The 10,442-nt window shown below is 41.9% G+C and overlaps 1 protein-coding gene across 1 annotated transcript; it reads right to left on the bottom strand.

Moving 5' to 3' along the window:
- Positions 1-9,280: 9,280 nt before the first annotated feature.
- Positions 9,281-9,781, bottom strand: LOC100501967 (uncharacterized). The gene is given in 1 exon segment (NM_001196576.1): positions 9,281-9,781. A coding segment is annotated over 1 exon segment (297 nt). The 5' UTR covers positions 9,670-9,781; the 3' UTR covers positions 9,281-9,372.
- Between the last annotated feature and the right edge of the window lie 661 nt (positions 9,782-10,442).

Below are 10,442 nucleotides of genomic sequence, written 5' to 3'. Positions count from 1 at the left end.
CCCTTCGTCTTCAGCATCTTTCTGTGCCCTGAGGGCATTGCTAAGTATCAGGCCCTGCAAAGAGAAATATGTGTGTGTCAATAGGTTTAAACAAACGAAAAATTTTGATCTCAACAAAAAATGAAAAGATTCCATTTGTTGCACCTTCAAGCTATTATACGCCAGGCTGTCGGCCAAATCATTTTTCGATAGCACTGAGAGCCCGTCTTCCAGTGTTGGGAATCCGAAGCTCTTGCTCATCTCCCGACAGACAGAAATCTCTTTGCTGTCAGGGAGACAATACAAAAAGTCTTCTTCTCCACTGCCATTGAATATTAATGCCCCCTTTGGATACTTCAGTTTTTGGGCGTAAAGTTGGGCCTCTTGTTTTTCTTTTTCTGAAAGTTGTTTCCCCGAAGCATGGCGAATAATATAATCAAGGACTTTGGGAGATGCTTCGGGGGCAGCAGCACTGATTTCTTCAACAAAAGTTGGCTCTGCACTTTTTTCTTCCTCAAATTCCAGGGATTTTATTTTCGTGGGTTCTAAGGACTAGGGATGAAAACGGGACGGATACAGCCGGATATAGGTTCATCCCGTATCCTACCCTAATGTATTTCTCTCGGATACGGGACCGGATACGGGTAGTTAAGATTCGAGACGGATACAGGACGGGACCGGGTAATAATCCGGACGGGTAAGAAACGGATAACGGATACTACTCGGGTAGGTACCGAATAATTGTCGGGTAGTTCATCCGATGATATTAATTGTCCAACCATCCATAAGTTAAGCAATACATAATCATGTATATGATACATTAGATGTAAGAAAGGAAACCGGTAAAATTGACATCATGCAGTTCAAAGTTGCTTATCACAAGAACATTGTAGAACCAACATCGCAATATTTAAAATTCATAAAATATTCTAGTTCTAAAAATTTGCAAATAAGTTACAAAAACTAATAAACATTTTATATGAAGATAACTCAAGTCCTCGTATGAAAATGATAAAGTGAAGTACTGATTATATTGAAACTTGGATACTTACACTAATTTCACATGTAACTCATACAAATAAGTGAAAGTGAAAGGAAAGAAATGTGGGCATCTTATAGATCTTATGATCCAAACATTTTTTATGGTTACATATGGACATACGTTGTATCTCCGTAAAATTTCACAATTTTTTGAGGCTATTTATGTATTATTAATTTCTTGTCATAGAAAATCATCAAAATACAATTAAATCATTAAAATATTGTTTAAACAAAAACATGATGTATTATAAAGTCATAGATCTCTTCAAGCTCTACAATTTTCATATAAACTTTATCTTCATCCGATTTCATATGTAAAAGTTATGATTTTATAACTATATTATGCAGAAAAAGAAAAACGGGTACCCGAATTCCGGGTACCCGTATCCGACCCGGGATTTTCGGGTACTGACCGGGTATTAGTGATTCCGTATCCTACCCGTATCCGAGGTTCAATATCCGGGTAATACCCGTATCCGCCCCGACAAACAAAATACCCGTATCCGTATCCGAAATTACGTCCCGTTTTGGTACCCGTATCCGATACCCGTTCCGGGTACCCGTCCCGTTTTCATCCCTACTAAGGACCCAGCTTCGGCTTCAGTTTCTTGTTCTGGAGCTTTAGTATCAGAGATTTCAGTTTTTTCTTCGGGGATGACAGCAGTCTCCTTCGGAGGTGTGCTTGAAGATTTAATTGTTTCCAGTACATCTAGCACATTAGCCATTCTTTTTCTTTTCGGAGTCACTGCTGGCACCTTTTGATTTTTTACTGCCTCAATATTTGATGCAGGACTCAAAACTTCTGATGTTTTTGATCCCTCAGTTGCTTCTTTTACTTCTTCCATTTTTTCTGCGGACGGCGCTTCGGCCTTTTCTTTCGTTTCTGATAACAAAATCTTTGATTGTTCCAGTTCTATCTTTGTTGGCATTTCGGTCGTTTCTGTAACTTCTGGCAGCAAGGTTGTCTCGGTTGGCTTTTCAGCCTCGGTGGCCGAAGAAGTTTCTCCGGTAAACTCAGGCACCGAAGCTGGTTCAATATAACGCGGCCGATGTGTGAGGACCTTCATCCTCTTTCTTTTCGGTTCTGGCTCGCTAGGAACAGTTGCAGCTTCTTCCTTCGCAAAGGTTGTGTTTTTTCTTTTCTTTTCTCGAATGGGATAACGATAATCAGGGTAGACGAACCCGATTGCGTCAAATACCCGATTCAGCCTTTTCTTTTTTCGGCCTCCGAAGGCTGCTGACAGTGCAGTATCTTCGGCCTTCGAATAAGCCCCAAGCAGTTCATCACTTAAATTTTCAATGCTTTTTAACCAGTCATCATCTGGCTCGACGAATTTATCTCCGAACCTAAAAGTGTACTTCAGCCTGATAAGTCCACCTTCGTCGGCCTCTTTTATGGTTTCTTGCGGCATTTCCCATTTCTCCGCAAGTGGCCATACCCTGAAGGCAATATGCTCTTGTACCAAATCTCTCGTTCCAATAAAAGAGCAGATAACGCCGAAGGCCCTCTGGCATTCTTCGGCAGCTTCATTCATTTCAACCTTCGGCCTCCGAAGGCCGACGCTTTGCCAAATAGGGCGCATAATTATACCCTTGATATCTTCTCGTACTGTTAGATCATTCTTCACATAAAACCACTCTGTCATCCAGTCGCCGGGCCATCTCTTTCGAAAGGTTGGCACGGGGCAGCTTGACCCGGATCGAGAAACAAAGCTGTAGCAGCCAAAATTATTGTGATATTGTTCCTTACCCCAAGGTTTTGTTTCGTACGATAATTCGTGTATATTACAGAAGTTTTTTGCATCAGGCTTCAAACCTTGGCTTCTCACGGCCCACACGAAGATATTCAACCTTATAATTGCCTCGGGGGTAAGTTGATGGAGATAGACTTCGAATATTTTCAGCACCTCTACAACGAAGCTGCTCAACGGAAATCGCAGTCCAGCTTTCAAAAAGCTTCGGTACACTACGACTTCATTCTCTTCAGGGTGTGGGCAAGTTTTTTCCCCTTCATCGGCCCTCACAATGGACAAATCCCGGAAATACCTTCCTCTCATGTTGACAAGATGATTCTCTTTGATAGTTGATTTACCATAAACTGAATGGCTTGGTCGCCAGGGACGATCTTCGGAGTCTTCACCACCACTGTCCACATCATAGCTGTCACTGTCACCAGTATCTTCAGACAAACCTTCCAGAATCTCCTTGGTAATTTTTTCTGTGTTGGTCTTTGACATCGCTATAAGAAACCCCAAGTTTTTCTCTTCGTCAAGGCTCAGCTTCATCTCAGCAGCAGTCTTCTTATCTTCAGACATCTTCGGAGACACTAAAAAACTATTTTCAAAGCCGAAGCTTCAAAATTAAAAGCTTAGCAAATCGTAGTGCACAAGAGCTAAAAATTGAGTGAGCGGGAGCAGTTGGCCAGAGAGCGTGTCAAATGAGTTTGCGGTATAGCCGTATTTATACGCCAAGTGCATTGAAAATTGAAAGACCCCGCTTGTCAGTGAATGTTGCTATTCTAGCAAAGGGAAGGTGTTTTTTCGGACCTTCGGCGTAAAGCCTTCGTCCATGTCGCAATCTAAATTTATTATTTTTAACAAATTAATATTGCGAGGGGCTACTGTTGGGGACCTTCGGCTTCCGAAGGTCCTCAAAAACAGGATTTAACAGTATTTCTGGAGTATAATGTGTGAACAGGTATCTTCGGACTCAAGTCGGCATCACAGTAGACCAGAATAATACGAAGGTTGGTGCAGCACCGAAGGTGTGAGCAGGAAGCTTCGGCGTGACAGCAGAAGGTGGAACCGACTTAAAGATGAAAAGGCTATTTAGACCTCGACAGATTACTATAGAGTTATTAACAAGTGTAAAGGGCATGAATGTAATTTTGTATGGGCCGTGTCCCGCGCCTATAAATAGGTGAACAGTACCCCCGTACTGTTCACGCGGATTTGGCATTCACTTTTGCGTCACGCTTGTACTTTCATCTCCTTCAAGTTGAAGGTACATTTGTAATCTAGCGATTATTTCTGTTTATATATGATAATAAGACATAATTGTTTATGTTGTTTATCACATTCCTTATAATTCATCCTTCGTCATTGTATAATGTATTTATGAAGGTATGCCCTTCATAACCTTCGTCCGAAAACCATTATATCCTGAGAGGAATAATGCTTCGAAGGACGAAGGACTTTAACGATTAACATTTTCTATGTTGCCTTGTTCTTGACTCATAGCATTTGAGAACAAGTCCCCAACACTGGGGATCTTTATAGATATCCAAGATCAGTATATCCAACTGTAACCAGATCATGAGTACTCATAGAGAACATAACTCGATCTCATGTGCTGTTAGCTAGCAAATCATTGTAAAGCAATATCCGGCCGGATGCTCTTGCAAGATATACAATAGCACATCTCATAATCTGAAAGAATCAAATAACAATGATTCTCTCATATTGAATTTCTTCAATATATGTTGGATATAGACAACTTTGTATCCAAGATACTCAAGATAGTTTTACTTTGAATTGAAAATCTCTTACAATTCATATCATCTATCTTGAACTCCGTCGATAAGTAATGTATGTTTATAAATATGCTGCACATATTTACACTGAACATACCATTCTTTGTGTATCCTTTCAGAAGGAAGGATTCACTAGGTCGAATGTACCGCATTTGACCAGGATGCTCTAAGTCACAAAGACTTTCCAAGCATTGCAAATTTGTGATTGGTGATTATGTATTTGGAATCCTTCAAGACTCCACATATACCATAATCTAGTGACCACATATGCATATGTTGTCACTACATCTATCAACTGCATAGATAGATGATTTACTGCCCTTTGTATTGTATCGGAATTTTACTACTCACGGTAGAAGAGAATTTATAGCATTAAAATAATGCTTGGGTTTGCGTATAAACCCAGTTGCTACTAGCCATGCTTTCTCACCACCTCATTGTTTTCAATTCCATGAAAACTTGTATCCACAGTAAGATACCTTGAAGTGAAAATAAGTTAACACTTCTTTTCGGTGAGCAAGGCTATCTCTGCAATATTGTATCACCCAACAAGATCCAATCTGAGCATACTCGTGCTCTGCTATGGCCATAGTCTTTTGGATCACTTGGGGCGCATATACAATTGCTGAGATGTATGTGTCGACACTTGTAGCTTTGAAATAACACAATTCTCTAATTGACATAAAGTCATTTTTTTATGTACCCTTATGATTCCTCGTGAAATCCCAAAACGAGAATCAAGGGCTTCCGATAACCTAGCCTCATCAGTGCGCACTGAGCTAGGATGTGAATGTCTTCCATTCACAGGATAATTCATATCCTCTAGGTGTCCACCAACGCTAAGTTGGTTACCAACGAATAGTTGGTTTGCATTTACTATCTCAAAAGGTCTAGCCTTCAGCTGCTTGCAAGCATCTTAATCCCAATTTGTGACCATACTTCTCCCCCTCTTATTTACAACATCATTGTAATAGGGAGTTGAGTGGTGTTCCATGTAACCACTCTTTCTGGCACTTCCATGTTGGATTAGTTTGAGTGACACCTCATAGTAAATGCACATGGTAGTTAATTTGCAACTTCTTGCAAATCATTCGAACCCAAAAGGTTCAGTTTTAGTACGTGATCCTGAGCCTGAATGCTTATTGCATTCATTATAATTTCCTGGCATTCTTTTTGGTACTTGATATCTCCCCCTAATGCCTAAAAAACTCATGATTCAAGCTAGCGTACGAGCCGTAAATAGATTCTCAAGAAGAGATTCTAAAACTTAATGATCGACGGAGAATAAATTCTCACATAGATCCCCAGCTTTCTGTGTGCCCATACATGTACGCTGCGGTGGTGAGATTGGGAACATACCCAATTTACGCATGGGAAATCTTTCACGGATTCCCACGTACTAAAAACCATAGGGGAACTTGTACATGCAGTACATGCAGTTAATCACAAGTCAGGAGCGTGCAAAACTTCCTGACTCCAACCATAACCAGTTGGAAATGACAATTCATTATTGATGGTCATTAATGATCTGAAATTTTCGAATCTATCACAGATTCATCATATCCTTTATGGATATCATTCTGAATACCAAGACAAACAATCATCATTGTAAGCACATTTGGTAAATTCAGTAGTGTGGAGGCTAATGTGCTCAAGCTTGAGACATTATAACTGAATGGTCATGTGTTGTTCGAAGGACACACTTGAGGTCATCATATAGATGCACCAAATAACCATATAAAGCCTTCAATGTCCATACAACTCTGTAATGGACCACACTTGTTCCTTTGAAACAATTCAAAGAACTTAACCAATTCAGATCAGATTTTAAGATAAGAGGGACTTAAAATCTCATTCCCAATGATACTCATCAAGTATCTATCTTATGGGAAAAACATGACCAAGAGAATTGTCCATAACTTTTCATTTCATCCCAATAATGGATTTACCAATTCAGTCTTACCCAGCATGGTAAGAATCATCACATGAAAAGTTATAACATATGCAACACTTTGTATGGGAGGATGCATGTACAATACAGTCCTTAAGAAATGTTTCTGAGAAACATATGCAATATCCATCACTATCACCTTGTGTTTCCACATGATAGTAATTTTATGGATATCTCTATAATTTGGTAAGATAAAATAGGATATATCAACACATCCTTGATACATCCAATACCAAAGGGGATATGATAATAACATATCATGATATCACATGAAGCGATTGTCAAAATATTCTATCCTCTTTCCAAAGGAATATGAGAATATTTTGTTTCCCCACTTATAGAGTTTGTGGCTCAATTCTCCACATTGCATGTTTCTTCCTCAATTGGAAGAATCCCTGTACAAGTTTGCACAACTCAAATCAATGAGTCTTCAACTCCCTTGATGAGTTGATTTAACTCTAATCGATGAGTTTGTTCAACTCAAATCACATGAGTGATCAACTCCAATCGATGAGTTTGTTTAACTCAAATTCATGAGTTTTTTCTTTACATTCAAATCACATAAGTGTGTTCAACTCACACCACATGAGTTGAACCTATCACAACATCAATTATGAGATTATACCAAATCTCATGCATCATTTAAATATTACTCAAAAGCAAATCATCTAACAAAATGGTCTTCTCTTAGAAAAAGAAGTGTTGTTACATGATTAGTCCAAATCATGAATTACACAACTAACCACTGTTATCATGTCAGATGGAAGATTGAAGTACACTTCATATCTTAGCTTTCATGAGTAGTATGCATCTATTGGGATTTCATATACAAGATTAGATGCTTAGGCATACAACACTATACCACGTATAGTGTAATGATAAAAGAGTTTGTCATACTCATTGCCCTTCCCTTTTTAATGTGCTTATATATTTGCTTTCAAGCAAAATATTTGAATACAAAGTGTTAGTCTACAACATAATGCAGACACATACTCATAAGTCCACAAGTCTTATGATTTTCTTTGCTATTCATTTTGCGCTTGCATATCAAGCCGCAAAAGCACATAAGTTCTTTTCATAAGAACCGAAAGAGAAAGAGAGCATCTTATTTCCTCCAAAATGAAGAGATGAATTCCCATATCATACAAAAATGAAATGGACACATGCAATGAACATTAAGGATAATTAAGCCGAGTAGGCGAGTTCATCAAACTTTATTAAATAATTATCCTCCAAATGGCTTAACCAGTTTCTGATGTTGTAATATGCCGCAAAATACATCATATCATTATATGTTGGAGAACACTAGGTATCACATAAAGTGTACCAAATAATTTTTGAAAATTGGTGTACACAACGTAGATAATCTCCATGTAATGAAACAATGGAGTAGATCTCCTAGTAGTGGGCAAAACATTTGCTGCCTGAAAGCATGGTCTCTGGGCTGATATATTCAAGGAACATACCGCAGCCAATGCTTAGGACTCCACTACCCCGTGCTTGACCAAATTTTCAAAAAAACAAAATGGTAATCACCATAAAGGTGAATGACCAACATCAAGTCTCCTACATATCTACTTGGGAGAACACATAGGTAATCATCATAACCATATGATGTAGACTTCTTATTGATGGGCAAATAACATTTTGCTGTCTAAAAGCTTGGTCTCTGGGCAAATAAATTCCAAGAACTTATTGCAGCCAAAGCTTAGATCTCCATCATGTGTTGAAATATCCCAAGTTCAAAATATGTGTCATATTTTGCAAGAATTCATCGTTTAATTAAGTAGAACTTAATTAAAAGAATTCTTTTAGCAGTCAGCATGACTGCAGCGTCCAGCCGGGCTCCATAGCCCGCGACGCCTGCTTGGTCCGTGATCTTTTTGGGTAGCATGTATAGGTAATCATCTCGAAAGATGTAGACCTCATAGTGATAGGCATTTCAAATGCGGCCTAAAGCACGGTCTCTGGGCTACTAAACTCTATAAAGAATTTAGCGCAGCCAGTGGTTAGGACTCCATCACCCTATGCTTTTCCAAAAATGCAATATCATTTTGCATGAGGACCATTAGTTTCGACTTAATTATGTGCTATATTTTCCATGCAAACATAAAAGAATGCAAAAATAAAAGCAAGTCGAAAATATGTGAATTATAAATGGAAATAAAATATAATTTTTAACTTCTAGATTCATAAAACTGATGCGAACTGTGTTAAAACATAGTCCTATACTTAGAACTGTAGTTAAAATAAAAAAAATAAGCCAGCAAGCGGTCCAGAAGGCCGGTTAAATGGCCCATCCAGGTGGCTGTCTTGGCAGCCGGCCAGGCGGCCCATGAGGACAGGGGCGCAACGGTCTAAAAGGAGGCGGCAGTTAGGGTTTGCCCAGGCCGATCCAGCCGCCGCCGTGGCCGGCGCCCGAGCCCGCGGTCGGGTCACGCCCGCGCCGCCGTGACCGGCGTCCGCGCCGGGGACTGGCCGTGTCCTCTCCGAGACCGAGCGCCGCGCGCCTATGCCGCCGGCCGGACCTGCGCCTGCGCCCGCACCGTGCCGCCGCCGAGCGCGGTCGTGCCGAGGAGCGCTCGCGCCCTGTCCACGCCGGCTGGGCCGTGGCCGAGCCACCAGGATCGCTCCAGCCGAGGAGCCGCGCCCGTGGAGGACCGCCGTGGTCCGTCGGGGCTCGCCGAGGCCGACCGGCCGGTGGCCAGCCGCGCCGGGGCCAGCCGCGCCCACGAGCCGGTGGCCAGCCGCGCCCGCGCGCCGGTGGCTGGATGCGCCAGGCTGCTGCGGCCAGCGCAGGGGATCCAACGCCGGCAGCCGGGCCCGCGTCGTAAGTCGGGGCCGAGGAGCACACGCTCCTGCGCTTGGCCTAGCGGCGTCGCCTCCTCGCCGAGGGTGCCGGGGTCTGTGCCCCGTGCGACGAGTCGCGCAAGCCGGGGACTGTCACCGGCCGGTCGTAGATGCTGATGCATGCGGGCGCATGTTGCATGCGTTCTTTTAACGCGCATCTCCGAAGGAGCGCAGTCGTATTGTGAAGATCGAAGGGAAAGGTGGAGCACTGATGCAACGATGTTAGGCATCGTACCTTTCTGTCGAGATCTTCACTCTTTGTCACGAACAGCAACTCCATCCCAAAACAGCGAGCGACAGATTCTTGGGCCACCATTTCCTCTTTCTTTGCTTCTCTAATTTCGTTAGCATTCGTGCTGATAACGTGTTGGAATATACTCAGTGGCAAACTAGTAGAGAGACAGAAAGAATGACAGTTGTGCTTTATTATTGCAGGGAGTCCTGATTATATACATGTGAAGGGGCGTATCCTAAGGGATATGTCCCTTAGGGAGAATCTGTCGCACCCTTTGGATTGGTCACATATACAATATACAATATTTTGTAACAGTAAGCTAGAACTACATGAGTTTCAAATTAAAGATGCTTTTGGGAAAGTAGTTAGGGGGGGGGGGGGGGGGGGGGGGGGTGCTGGTGGTTATAATAGCAACCGCACCCGGTCATTATCTTGAGATGCAATAATAATAACAATCAAACAGCGGAACCGTACCACTTCAACTGTAGCGACATGAAAGCTCACTAGCCAGCAGTACTATCAATTTTTTGCTACTTTTGATTTGTTGGTCAATGAGCTAGCTAGCCATGCGTAGAGTACGTACTCTACGTTTCTTTGAATCAATACGCACTGATAGCTTACAATCTCCAACTTGAGATTAGCAACTCGAAAGTCGAAACCCTTCCTCCAGGCACAAAAACCGATGCACAGATTTATCCAGAATTCAAATCCCAACACGCTCTGATCTGATGCATTCCACAGTCCACATGGAAGCAGTCGATCGGCCACGTTAGTTCACACGGACACATCAACCGGATCAGCTCAAGGACCGATCGAAGAAACTTCGAGAGCCACGAAAGGCTGCTGCTACCTCC

Source organism: Zea mays, chromosome 4 (genome assembly GCF_902167145.1).
Source record: "Zea mays cultivar B73 chromosome 4, Zm-B73-REFERENCE-NAM-5.0, whole genome shotgun sequence".
Taxonomy (NCBI): Eukaryota; Viridiplantae; Streptophyta; class Magnoliopsida; order Poales; family Poaceae; genus Zea; species Zea mays.
Note: the sequence above shows the minus strand (reverse complement) of the source record. Positions and strands in the feature narration are given on the sequence as shown.